The 14065-nt window shown below is 45.3% G+C and overlaps 1 protein-coding gene across 2 annotated transcripts in view; it reads left to right on the top strand.

Moving 5' to 3' along the window:
- Col27a1 (collagen type XXVII alpha 1 chain) overlaps nt 1-3130 on the top strand; it is a 120586-nt gene extending 117456 nt beyond the window's left edge. Inside the window, exon 61 of one of the 2 annotated variants that reach the window (XM_029539894.1) lies at nt 1285-3130. In XM_029539894.1, the coding sequence (XP_029395754.1) occupies nt 1285-1431 (147 nt within the window). In that variant the 3' untranslated portion in view covers nt 1432-3130. The remainder of the gene's footprint in view (nt 1-1284) is intronic. The other variant, XM_021200052.2, reaches the window with a different exon arrangement.
- The last annotated feature ends 10935 nt before the right edge of the window (nt 3131-14065 follow it).

Below are 14065 nucleotides of genomic sequence, written 5' to 3' on the forward strand. Positions count from 1 at the left end.
GGGTCCTCCAGTAGTACTATGTCCAATTTTCTGAGGAACCGCCAGACTGATTTCCAGAGTGGTTGTACAAGCTTGCAATCCCACCAGCAATGGAGGAGTTTTCCTCTTTCTCCACAACCTTGCCAGCATCTGCTGTCACCTGAATTTTTAATCTTAGCCATTCTGACTGGAGTGAGATGGAATCTCAGGGTTCTTTTGATTTGCATTTCTCTGATGACTAAGGATGTTGAACATTGAAAAGGACTTTCAAAAACAGATCTGTGTAAATGTGGAGCCAGTATGTATTCAAGAAGAGCGGCTGTCCTTGGATCTGAGGATTCTACCTGTAGAATGGGAAATAACTAGGAATGTGCCCCCAACGTTAAAACACAGTGAATTTTAAACAATATTACTTAGAAGAATAAAAGACAAAAAAATTCAAAAATTGAGGTTAGTGTGATAGTTTACACTTATGATCCCTGTACTTGATTGGAGGGTGGGTGGGGAAGGTAAAGGCAGGGGCAACAGGAGTTGGAGACAAGGCTGGGCTACATAACATCCTGTCTCAGAGATAGATAGATAGATAGATAGATAGATAGATAGATAGATAGATAGATAGATAGATAGATATTGATGATAGATAGATAGATAGATAGATAGATAGATAGATAGATAGATAGATAGATAGATAGATAGATATGAATGATGGATAGATAGATAGATAGACAGACAGATAGATGGATAGAGATAGATAGAGATAGATAGATAGATAGATAGATAGATAGATAGATAGATAGATAGATAGATAGATAGAGGCACACAACCTGAGTTTAGTTCTTGGCATCCATGTTGGACAGCTCATAATCATTTGAACTCCAGCTCCAGGGGATCTGATATCATCTTCTGGTCTTCAAGATGCCTGCACTTACATGCTCAAACCTACACTCAGACACACTACATACATAATTAAAAAAAATCAAGCCGGGCATGGTGGTGCACGCCTTTAATCCCAGCGTTTGGGAGGCAGAGGCAGGCGGATTTCTGAGTTCGAGGCCAGCCTGGTCTACAAAGTGAGTTTCAGGACAGCCAGGGCTACACAGAGAAACCTTGTCTCGAAAAACCAAAAAAAAAAAAAATCTAAATCTAAAATATTCAAAAAAGAATGTTTTAAAAATTGGAAGCAGCCCAGCCCGATGCATACCCAGGAGTGCCACCTGCAAGTCATTGCTCCTGAAAGTGAAAGATGGGAGATGCATTTGTAAATGTCAAGAATTACATTCACTGCCATCTTCTGCCTCCTTACAGGTCCATGATGGCCGCTGGCATCAGACACTGTTCACCTTCCGGACCCAGGACCCCCAGCAGCTGCCCATCGTCAGTGTGGACAATCTCCCGCCTGTCTCATCAGGGAAGCAGTACCGCCTGGAAGTTGGACCTGCATGCTTCCTCTGACCTCTGACCTCTAGGCTCATCTAAGCCTTGTGGGGAAAGGGAAGAGATGGGGACAGCTGGGGACAGCTGGTCCCAGGAGATGCAGCCCTTACCTTAGGACCCTGATGCAGGTCCTAGTTGTCATCTGCTCAGCGCGAGTGGAGGAGTAACAGGTCTGAGGCTGTCTGGAGAACCACCCATCCCAGCTCAGCCCCCAAAAACCAACCAAAGAGCCAGTCAAAGGCAAGCTGGGCTTGCAGCCCACTCCAGCCCATGGCCTGTTGCCCAGCTCTGTAGACATCCCTGCTCCCCAGCTGCCCAAAGACCCCCCCTCACCCCATTGATGCCACCTCAAGGGAAGGGGGCATGTTGCCAGCTGGTTCCTGCTAGGGAGCTTTCGATGTGCAATATTAGAAAGGAGACATGGGAAAAAAAAAACGAGGAGGAAAAGGAAAGAAAGAAATCTATATATATTATTTAAACAAAGAGAAGGTGTGTTACTATTTTTTTCACTTGGGAGAGGTGAGGAAGAACAAGAGAAGCAGGGGGTGTGGAGAGGCAGGTCCCCCAGGCTGGGGCACTGGCCCCTGGGCTGGGGTGCTGTGCTACCTCCCACTGTGAAATCGCTGGTGCTCACAATTGTCTCTTGTAATGTATGTGATTTTTTTTTTTTAAAGGAGAAAAAGAAACTTATTTAAGATTCTGATGGTGCTACTATTTTCTGTTGCCACAGGCTTTAAAGAAACTTTCTGAGTGGGGCCTGACCCACTTGTCTTTCTCTCCTCCAAATGAGGAGTTAAAAATGTTACTAGCATAGCCCACCCTTGTAATCCATGTAATCCGTTGAAAAGGAACAAGAGGAAAAAAGAAAAGAAAGGAAAGAAAAAAAAAGAAAAAGCAAAACAAGACAAAAAATCCTTCTAGAAACCAGAAGTAGAGAAATTTCTGCTAATTCTGGGCTTTGAAGCGTACGCCTTTTGAGGGGGCATCTTGATACAGTCCTCCTTGCTTCTGGAGGGGCTTGGTTCTCTTTAGAAAACCTGCCCTGGGAGAAGACTCCTTGGTTTTGAGGAAGATCCTTGGTTAGCGACGATCTTGGAGGTGGACTAAGTCCAGAGCCATCCCTGAAACCAGGTGACGTCCCAAGGTCTTCCGTGCTGGGAGCCCAACCTTCCAAGTGCAGCCAAACCTTACTGCTTTTACAACATTTCACAGCTGTGTAGAAACCCAGTGTTCTTTCCCATAGGTGCCAATTTGGGTGGGGGAGGAAGGAACAATTACGGGAACCCCGTCTGTCTGTCCATGCAACCTAAACAAGTCAGGACCCCAATTGGATTTTGAAGTTATTTTAATTATAGAATTATTTTTTTAGAAGAAAGATGGATGTGATAGTCTATATTTGTGTGTTTCTAAAGTTGTGTCTTGTGGGGGAATTGAATTCCATTTTAATTATTTAATACCTCACTCCCACCCACCCTTCCCCGTATACTGCTTGTGTGCCCCGGCCTGTCCCCCAAGCCTAGTTGTGCTTTTTGTTGTCTGGTCCCCATCTAAGTTCTGTTCCCCATGTCCCCTCCTGTGTCTCACTCTGTCTTCTTGTCGCTTGATGTGCATTGGCTGTCGTTCTTTCGTTTCTGTCTAAATGTCAGTGTGTTCAAACCCCCAGAGGGTTCTGTTTTTCCCATTCCCTTCTGGACTTTAAATAAATATTTAAAACTGAGCAATGGAAAGACAAGTCTGTGGTCTGACGCTTCTTCACGGTGCTCAAAGGCAGTTTCTGCAGAAGGTGAGAAGATGGGTGGAGGGTGTCCTGCTGAGGCAGAGGTCCTCACTGGGGTTTGGAGCTTAAAGCTCAGGACAATAGAAGTGCTGTCTGCCCAGAGTTCTGAAAGTGGGGCGTCAAAGTGTAGGAAGAGCCATTCTCTATCCAAGCCCCTAAGCCTGGAGCTGTCCTGTCACGGCCCCTCCTCTTCCAGCTGCACTCCAAACTCAGGGGCTGGGGCTCAGGGGTTTGCACTTGGTGTTGAACCATACATTGTTTCTTAGTTCATTTTGACAGTGATACTGTTACATCTCATTGTTCTGGGCCAACCCACCCCAGAATGTTTAGTGACTGCAGGTGCCATGAGAGCAAAGAAGAGAAGTAGCTGCACAGGGTGCAATTTACTTGGGGATCTACTACAGAAAGGTGACCTTGGGTGCAGCAGCACCAAGTGAACTATTGTTTGGGCAAGAAGGAAGGGTTCGTTCTTGCCACAGGGCCTGGTTTTAAAGCTCCACATACCAGGGCTGGGAAGATGACTCCATTAGTAAAGGCTTTGCTGTCCAAGTGTGAGGACTAGAGTTCAAGTCCCAGACCCTCATAAAAAGTCAGACACGGTGGTACACACTTGTTGTTTTGGTTCTTGTTGTTGCTGTTTTACATTTTGACGCAGAATTGAAGTTATATTTTCTTACACTGGTACAGAATTTTGGATATTGATACAGGTTTAATGTTTTCATTGGTGGGGCTGGACAGGTAGCTCAGTGGTTAAGAGCACAGACTGCTCTTCCGGAGGTCCTGAGTTCAAATCCCAGCAGCCACATGGTGGCTCACAACCATCTATAATGGGTTCTGATGCCCTCTTCTGATGTGTCCGAAGACAGCTTCAGTGTACTTACATATAATAAATGAATAAATCTAAAACAAAGTTTTCATTGGTGTAAATCTTTGTATACTGATACAAATTTTAAAATTAATTTTGTTGCTCTTAGATAAGCATTGTGTCTGTGCAACTCATTTAAGAACACAAGATTAGACCCAGTCCTTTTAATAGCTGCTATTACAAACTGTTTAGTATGATTAAGTAATGCAAGTTGATAGTCATGGTCATATTAGATTCGAATTTAGTTAATTACAATAAAGTGTTTTCAAAGTTATTCAAATAGTAAATAGCTAAAAATAATCAATATTTGACAATTCAGTTCTGCTATATATAGATGGTCTTCAAAAGCATCAGAGATCCACAAAATATGACAGTTAATGTCATTTCACAATTAAAAGATATTTTTTAAAAATTGAACTACTTTTATTATATTCAACACAATATATATTTTTATGCCAATCATAAAAATGGTGGACATGTTATTAAATGAACATAAGTAAATAAAGTCTTTTTGTTTCTTTGTTTTATTTTGTTTTTAGTAGAGCTTTAAAATCTTGGCTCTTACTGTGGTACAAACCCAAAATAAGAACAATTTTTGGACATTGGAGTTCATTGTAATAAGGCTGTACTTCAATGTCCCTCACATCACCAAAGGATTTCACTACTATAGTAGCTAAGCTAAGAGTTGACAGTTTTGTGTCAAAGAACAAATTGTAGGCATGATCATTTGGATACATATTTCCTGCTGTGGTCAAAGCTATTTGACTTGAGTGACTGTCATCATTCTCAACCCACAGGGAACAGCTTACATTCATTTAAGAAATGGTGTGTGTATTAAGATGGTCTATCCATGTAGTCATTCATCAACTGTTTCAATGAATAATGGTTCTGCTTGGAGGGTGGCACAGACGTTAGGTGAGGGTAAGATTCTGGTTCATTGGCTGTGATGATTTTGAAAAGCATTCATCTCAGAAAAAGAGTAACTTATAAGGTCCTCTTCTTCAAAATTGATACAATATTTATAAATATCAAGCAAAACATTCAGTCTCACTCTTTGTTGTTCTCACAAGCCACCTCCCACTACGTTTCCTTTGGCTGTATAAATAATTTTGAAATATGTAAGCTGTTCTGAAAAACCATAGTATAGTGTAAAAACATTAAATAAACAATCCTACTAATGAAGAGGCTGAGATAGGAGAAGCATGATTTCAAGACCATTATGTGGCACACAGCAAGACACTGTCACATACGAACAAGCAGACAATGCATATGGACTGTACAGTATTGGACCTATGTCTCCAATTACCAAATTAGAGAGACCATGACAGCCAACAAATTTCTAATTCCTCATATTTTTGAATTTCAATTGATAAGGATATGTTGGTAATATTAATTTTTATATTAAGAGAAATTAAGGAAAAATGATTGTTACTTCCTGTTATTTTTGTTGTTAGAGGTGGAGTTATGTTTATGTGGGTTTGTTGAAAGATTACTTTCTTGCTTTTTCTAGGGTGTAGTTTCCCTTCTTGTGTTGGTGTTTTCCATCTATTACCCTTCGTAGGGCTGGATTTGTGGAAAGATATTGTGTAAATTTGGTTTGGTCATGGAATACCTTGTTTTCTCCACCTATGGTAATTGAGAGTTTTGCTGGGTATAGTAGCCTGGACTGGCATTTGTGTTCTCTTAGGGTCTGTATGATGTCTGCCCAGCATCGTCTTGCTTTCACAGTCTCTGGTGAGAAGTCTAGTATAATTCTGATGGGTCTGCCTCTATATGTTACTTGACCTTATTCCTTTACTGCTGTTAATATTCTTTCTTTGTTTAGTGGTGTTTTGAATATAATGTGATGGGAGGAATTTCTTTTCTGGTCCAGTCGATTTGGAGTTCTGTAGGCTTCTTGTATGTTTATGGGCATCTCTTTCTTTAGGTTAGGGAAGTTTTCTTCTATAATTTTTTTGAAGACATTTACTGGACCTTTAAGTTGGGGATCATCACCCTCTTCTATACCTATTATCCTTAGGTTTGGTTTTCTCATTGTGTCCTAGATTTCCTGGATGTTTTGGGTTAGGAGCTTTTTGCTTTTTGTGTTTTCTTTGACTGATGTGTCGATGTTTTCTATGGTATCTTCTGCACCTGAGATTCTCTCTTCTATCTCCTGTATTTTGTTGGTGATGCTTGCATCTATGTCTCCNGATCTCTTTCCTAGGTTTTCTAACTCCTGGGTTGTCTCCCTTTGTGATTTCTTTATTGATTCTAGTTCCATTTTTAGATCCTGGATGGTTTTGTTCATTTTCTTTGCCTGTTTGATTGTGTTTTCTTGTAATTCTTTAAGGGATTTGTGTGTTTCCTCTGTAAGGGCTTCTAGCTGTTTACCTGTGTTCTCCTGTATTTCTTTAAGGGAGTTATTTATGTTCTTCTTCAAGTCCTCTATCATTATCATGAGAAGTGTCTTTAGATCCGAGTCTTGCTTTACCAGTGTGATGGTATCCAGGACTTGCTATGGTGGGAGGATTGGGTTTGGATGACGCCAAGTAACCTTGGTTTCTGTTGCTTATGTTCTTATGCTTGCCTCCCACCATCTGGTTATCTCTAGTGGTACCAGCCCTGGCTATATCTGATTGGAGCTCGTTCTTCCTGTGATCCTGGTTGTGTCAGAACTCCTCAGAGTCAAGCTGTCTCTGTGATCCTGTGATTCTGGGATCCTGAGATCCTGGGTGTGTCATACATAGTTCCTGGGAGTCAAGCTGCCTCTGGGACCCTGAAATCCTGGTATGACCAAGCTCCTGGGATCCTGGGCATGTTAGAGCGCCTGGGAGTGAAGCTTCCTCTGGGTGTCATGGGACTGGCTGCAGAGTTTGGGTCCAAGGTCTGCTCAGGGCACTGGCCCAGACCAGAAGGAACCTGTGCCACTGGTCCGGCAGAGTCCCTGTGTGCCTGGGTCCTGCTGGTTTCAATTACTCCCAGTGGTGTTTGACAGATGTTGTGTCCTCCTTGCCTCTGATCCTACGATAGGTACACCCTTGTAATCATAGCAAAGGGACAGTGGAGGCAGGAGGATGCCTGGGGCCTGTGGACCAGCCAGCCTAGCCAAATCAATGAGCTCCAGGTTCAGTGAGAGACCCTGCCTCAAAATATAAGCCAGACACTTCCTGAGGAATGACAGTGGGGTTGACAACTGGCCTCTACCTGCACATGCATGCGTGCACACTCCTCATGTACACACACTCGTGCATGCATAAATGAACACACATCTACATACATACAAAAGCAACACATACCATGATAATGTTTTACCTACTATAAAGTCTGCTGAGAAACTAAGCAAGGGAAACAGAGGAGTGTCACCCAGAAGGAGTGTCACCCAGAAGGAGTGTCACCCAGAAGGAGTGATGGTAGACAGATCTCTAGTTATCAGTTTGTAGAATGATAAATGTGACTGTGCCCCATTTCTGCTATTGTGAGGAACTTCTGCACATGAGAGAATTCATAGCGCCTGCCTAGGAGAAAAGGTGTGGGAGAAAGTCTGACATTACTGATTTGAGATGCTTCTGTGTGCTGAGCAGTATGGACACCAACTACTGACATAGGTGTACAGGCATCAGCATGGCTCTGGGTCCAAACCTGCAGGGAGGGAGGCAAGCCTTGCTCATCTGTATGTTGAGAAGAGCCAGGGATTCCCTTCAGATGACAGGGTAGCAACAGGGAAGCTTGGGCACACACAACAGAAGTGGCTGCTTTGCTCAGAACAGGGACTGGGGGGCGGGGTAATGGATCCAAGCTGCAATGGGGGCCTGGAGCCAAGCCGAGCAGGTGTCAGGCAGCAGAACTGGGAGGACAGAACAGAGGTTGGCTTGGGGATCAGGACCCTGATGGTGTCAGTAGCTTCTCTGTGGCTTTGTGGATGAGAGTCAGCAGGAAGGGCTGCTTCTGATGCGTGGGTCCGTGACCTGGCCAGTTTTTGTTGTTGTTGTTGTTTTCCCAGAAGGGGGCAGGTTGTAGCTTTTTCTCTAGGCCAGAATTCCTACATTTCTCCTTCCATTGCCCAACCTAGGTGTCAGGAAGTCACCAGGATGGGTTCCCCTGGAGGCTGGGCTACCAGGAAAAGCTCAAGTCTGGCTGGGTTTGATCTGTCCACAGTGCTGCAATATCAGCCAAGGCCAGCTCACCCCAGGATGTCCAGCAGCCTGTGAAACGAGGAGGACAGACAGACAGACAGACAGGAAGACACTGAAAGTTCTGGGTCTAGCTTTTTGGCTGGGGCAGGGTCTTGAGAAGGGTCTCATTTTTCCATAAAAAGAACAATGTTCTATATTGCCTGCCAGCCTCAGGGAGAGCTATTGGTCCACAGTAATAGAGCAAAATAGTAGTCTATCGCTGTTGCACATGTGTGTATGTATGTGTGTGTGCCTGCCTGCCTCTCTCTCTCTCTCTCTCTCTCTCTCTCTCTCTCTCTCTCTCTCTGTGTGTGTGTGTGTGTGTGTGTGTGTGTGTGTAGGCTAGAGGCAAACCTCAGATATTTTTTTTCTTAGAGCAATACAATCATATTTCTTAAGACAAGGTCTCTCATTTGGTGAGGAGCTTGTCAAGTTAGCTAGCTGGCTGGTCATTGAGCACCAGGAGTCTGCCCAGCGACAACCCTCCACTGCTGGGATTACAGATGTGTGCCACCATGTCCAGGCTTCATTATACAATCTATAGAGGCCAGCCACCTATGGTTCAAGCCAAGAAAAGTACCATACACGTTCACAGTGCAGGAGGTGGTTCCCGCTCACCGGCCACACCCCCTGCACCAGTACAAAGTGTGAGCTGCTTTCATCTCAGGTGTGCAGCTTGAGAGACATGTGCATACTGTGATGAGCTTCCAGACAAGGGGATTAGAGTCCATAGAGGTCAATCATGTGGAAGTTGCCAAGATCTCCAAACAGGATCTGGACTTGTCTCAGGAGTCTTTGGTGTGTTTTCTCAGCCTTGACCCACAAGTTCTAATTAGAACCAGCAGTTCTCATTGCTGCCACTACAGGAGGTGGAGAGTGATCCTCACATCTTAGCTGTAACATCACTTGCGTTCCACTGCTGTGTGTCTTTCTCTAGCACGATTAACCTCTCTGGGACACTCGTTTCTTCATCCATATAATGGAGAACTGTCCTACTTTCTTGAGTCAGTGATCAGCATGCTTTTGCATTTTAGTGCCTTCAAAAGTGGACTCTGAAGTGTGATCCACAAAGCCGGGTCTGGCTTTCTCTTTTTTCTTTTTGTTACCCCTGTTCATCCAAGTGTGCCATTGAGCTGGTGGTGAAGGTTGCTCTGTCAGTGGACAAACATCTTACAGTTAGGAACTGATGGAATCTCCATAACAACCCAGTCGGTGCGGTGATAACAAATGGAGATATAAAGCACAGAGAAGTTAAGTACGTTGCCTAAGGTCACACAGGGACGTTTCCCCCTCTCTCCTTTCTCACAGACTTTAGCCACTGTGCCAGGGACAGAGGGAGAGACAGGAAGGACAAGACTTTCAGTTTCTAAGGTGCTGAAGAGTCCCTGGAGGGCAGATACATGGTGCTAGGTGTCCTTGGAGGAGTCATGTGGCCAGCCACATGGGTGGTCAGACCCCAAGAGGCAGCCTGAGTGACCACCATGATAGCAAGAGCCACACCCCCTTTCTGAGGAAAGAAACAGTATTTTCCTCAAAGTCGCCCTTGCCAATGCAGGCTCCCCATTGGACTCCTGCTCTTGAACCAGTGGAGACCTCTGGATCAACGTTCTAGAGATCTTAATGTTCTAAAGCAAAAGCATATGTTTGGTTGTCCCACATGAAGACCAAGCTGCACACCTGTTACATGTGTGTAGGCGGGCCTAGGTCAGCCCCATGCATGCTCTCTGGTCGGCAGGCAGTTCAGTCTCTAGGAGCCCCAATGGGCTCAGGTGAGTTGATTCTGCAGGTTTCCTTGTGGTGTCCTTGTTGGCCTCTGGCTCCTTCAACCTTTCCTCCCCTCTGGCTGTGGGTCTCTGCATCTGTTTCCATCGGCTGCTGGGCGAACCCACTCAGAGGACAGTTATGCTAGGCTTATGCCCGTAGAGGAGGGATTCTGACGCTTTTAATCGGGAATCTGCATGTACTGACGCTGCAGGTCCTTGTCCCCAACAGGTTTTTGATGGATTAATAAAAATGCCAGCAGCTAATGGGTGGGAAAAGGGAGACAGGGTGGGGCCCTTAGAACTGCTCAGGCTAAGATGCAGGGAGAGAAGAGACCGCTGCACTTGGGGGATGTAGTGGCTATTCCTGGTTGTCAACTTGACTATATTTGAAATGAACTCCAATCCAGAATTGGAAGGCTCACCAGTGAACCTAATCTGGAAGCTGGGAGATAGAAGTTTCTGATCTGGATCTTGGTATGGAGATCTTGAGACACAGTGGTGATTGAATCCAGAAGATTAAGACAGGGAGATCTCCGAGTCCAAGGTCATCTGGGATTAAAGGTGTGGTGGCACACACCTTTAATCTGGGCTACACCTTCTGCTGGGGACTACATAAGGACATTGGAAGAAGGGAGTCTGGCTCTCGCTCTTTCGCCGTCTGGCCGTGTGGGACTCAGCAACTGCTAGACCCTTGGACTTCCATTCACAGCTACTACTGAACCATTGTGGGGATTTGGACTGCAGACTGTAAGTCATCAATAAATTCCTTTACTATATAGAGCATATCCGTAAGTTCTCTGACTCTAGAGAACCCTGACTAATACAGGGGAGAAAGATGGGACAGACTCAGAGCTTCAGGGGGAGATCATCTAAAACGTAGACAGAAGGGAAAGCGGCCCACGAAAGGGCAGCTCAGAAGTGTCTTGGGCAGCAAAGGCCCATGGGCATCACAGAAGGTAATCGGGCAGTTAAAGGTAGATTTGGCAGGCGTTGAGCCAGGAGTACTGGGGGGAAAGGCACGCTAGCCTCGGGAGGCTGAGAAGCACCCAGCCACTGAGCCAGTAAAGCGTGTTAAAGGCAAGCTATTTCCTGTGTGTCTTTCACCCAAGGATCCAGAGAGACCCTGGGTGGGTGGCGGATAGTGCAGCCTTCCCAGGATCATACGTGGGGTAGCTAAAAACTTAGACGCTATACCTGTCTGCAAGAATAGGTGAATATCATTAACAGTGCCAGGGTGGGCTTTCTCTCCTGGCGTGGGTCTTAAGTTGGGCCAGTCATTCGTTGGCTATTCGCCTAATTTCGGCTCCCTCTTTATCCATGGACATTTTGTAGGCAGAAAAAATTGTGGGTGGAAGGTTTTATGGCTGAGTTGGTGTCCCCATCCCTCCACTGGGGATCTTGCCTGGTTACAGGAGCTGACTGGTTCAGGACCTCTAGCACTAGGAGCAGGGGCTGATTCTGACTCTCTTGCCTGCCTCTGCATCCCTTTCCCCCGACTGGGCTGTCTAGTCTAACCTCAATAAAAGAAGATGACCTAGTCGTACTGCAATTGGATATGGCAGGCCAGGTTGGTATCCATTGGAGGTCTCCTCTTTCTGAAGAGAAAGAAAGGGGGTTGGGAGGAGAGGAGGGAGAGGAAGCTGTGGTCAGGATGTAAGGTGAATGAATGAATGAGTGAATGAACGAATGAATGAATACAAACAAAAAATTAAAGTATGCATTTGGAATATTAATATCATGTATCATATCTTATCCTTAAGTTTTGTACAACTAAAAACTATTTACAAGGCTAACGTTCAGGTTTTGGTTGTCAGTATCTGGAGCCTCCTTTGTGTGTCCTCAGTCTGAGAGTGTGACAGCCACTCTCAAGCCGGTTCTTAGCACATTGCGCAGAGGCCTGGCCGCAAAGCTGGAAAATTTCCACAGCCTACTTTGTAAGAACATGGACTTTTGTCAGTACCTGAAGCAAGAGCCCTTCCTGGAACAGTCCATTGTGCTTATGCAAAGTAGGAGGAAGTAGAGTCTAACCCTCTTGCCCTCTCTCCCCTCTAGGTTCGCTCAAACCTCCTCCAAGTCCTGGAGCCACTTCGGCTCCTTTGGTAGTCACGTGTTGACCACAAGGCTCAGATATAAAGAATCACTCCCCCGTGGCAGTACTGAGAGATTACACTACACACAGTTTGCTATCAGAACCAGCCTTCCATAGAAAAACAAACGTAAATGTTTTTTAACAAATCTGTCAGTGTGTGTCAGTACGTGTGTGTGTGTGTGTGTGTGTGTGTGTGTGTGTGTGTGTGTGTGTGTGTGTGTGTGTATAAGAGAGAGAACAGAGACAGAGAGGCACAAACAGAGAGATTATGATTTCTGGCGCACTGCTCACTTGGGACAGAACACAGCATTGGTGCTTTTGGACTCCTCTTGGTTATGCTTTTTCTCCTCTGGGAGGAGATAAACTTTCTCAAGACTGTATAAATACAACAAAACACACATGATTTGGGTCTCCAGCTCAGCCAGTTCTCCTAGGCCCTGCACAGCACACTCCACTGCAGAGTGCTCTCAGGACCATCTGTGGCCCCTTTCTTTGCCCTGGGTGATCACGGTCACTGACTTGATTAATATCATTTCAGATTAGCTTGGACTCGTCTAGAAGGCCCTATAAACAGGCTCATACAATCCCACCTCTGGACTATCTGCTGGCAATAATGTTGTCGAGCTTCATTTGGATTGTCAAATCTATCAGTCGTTCATTTCTCTCTGTTGCTATGCAACACCGTGCTTGCATGAAATGTCACAATCCATTTCTCATTTTCCTGGTGGTAGGCACTTAACAGCTTGGAGTTTGTGGCTACTTTGAATAATGCCACTAGAAACATTTACACACATGATACTGGAGGTGACTCATGTCTTGTTTTCTGTTGGTAGACTAACTTTTAAAGGCAATGTGTTGCTCTGACGCTTATCAGAAGAGGAAACATACAATAGAAATGTCACAGGTTAAAGAGGGGTTCTCAGCTGGGTGGTGGTGGCGCACACCTTTAATCCCAGCACGTGAGGGACAGAGGCAGGTGGATTTCTGAGTTCGAGGCCAGCCTGGTCTACAGAGTGAGTTCCAGGACAGCCAGGGCTATACAGAGAAACCCTGTCTCAAAAAAACAAACTAACAAACAAACAAACAAAAAAAGAGGGGTTCTCATGAAATTAAAACACAGTAAGTGAATGACAAGTTATGTATCATGAAAACATGACCCTGACTACACGGAAACATGAGAACTTGTGGAGAACACAGGAAATAGATCACGAAAACTGTGAGCGTGTTCTAACACGTTTGCTGCTATTGATGTTTTGAAGCAGCTCACTGTAATCTCAAGCTCCCAGCAATGACTCTGTGCCTCAGCAGGAGTCACCAGGCCAGTCCCTTACAATAGTTTTCGAGAGTGTTCATTATGTAGACAAAGATCAAACTATATCAGGCAGGAACTAGAACCAGATATTGACTGGATGCTTGGCACAGACCCTGGATTGGGCACACACTGACCTGGGCAGATCCTTTCCTGCTGTAGATACTGGGACCTTTGCTGAACTAGATGTTCTACTCAGATTCACCCCTTTGCTGGGCACTTGGCTGTCTTCAGGGCTGGGTAGTGGTCCCCAGGAACATCACACTCCTTTGGAAGCTAATCCATCTTTGCTCTTGGCCCTCAACTTGATCCCCTAAGTGTCTTCTAAGTTCACTATGAACCCTGACTTGGGACCCCTTCATAACACCCTTGAGAGGTTGATGTATGTGTAGGTTTCACTCCTTTTAGGCAGCTTCATGGGATAAGAGAGGGATGGGACCCCTGTACGGGACCTAAGTATCATCAGGCTAGTCCTTGACCATGAATCAGCCACTCTGGTGTAGGAGAGGAGCCTATGTCGGGGTCGGTGGGCTGAGGGAGCTGCACAAAACTGGCATGAGAGAACATTTTGCACAAGACATTTCCCAAGTGCTGGTGAGACTTTGCCCCTGGCTGCAGTCCCATGCCCTCCCACATCATGTCATAAAAGCCACTGCACCCTCCAAACACCAATTATCTCTTCCCAGGCCTGGTGA

This window comes from Mus pahari, chromosome 6 (assembly GCF_900095145.1).
Source record: "Mus pahari chromosome 6, PAHARI_EIJ_v1.1, whole genome shotgun sequence".
In the NCBI taxonomy this organism is placed as follows: Eukaryota; Metazoa; Chordata; class Mammalia; order Rodentia; family Muridae; genus Mus; species Mus pahari.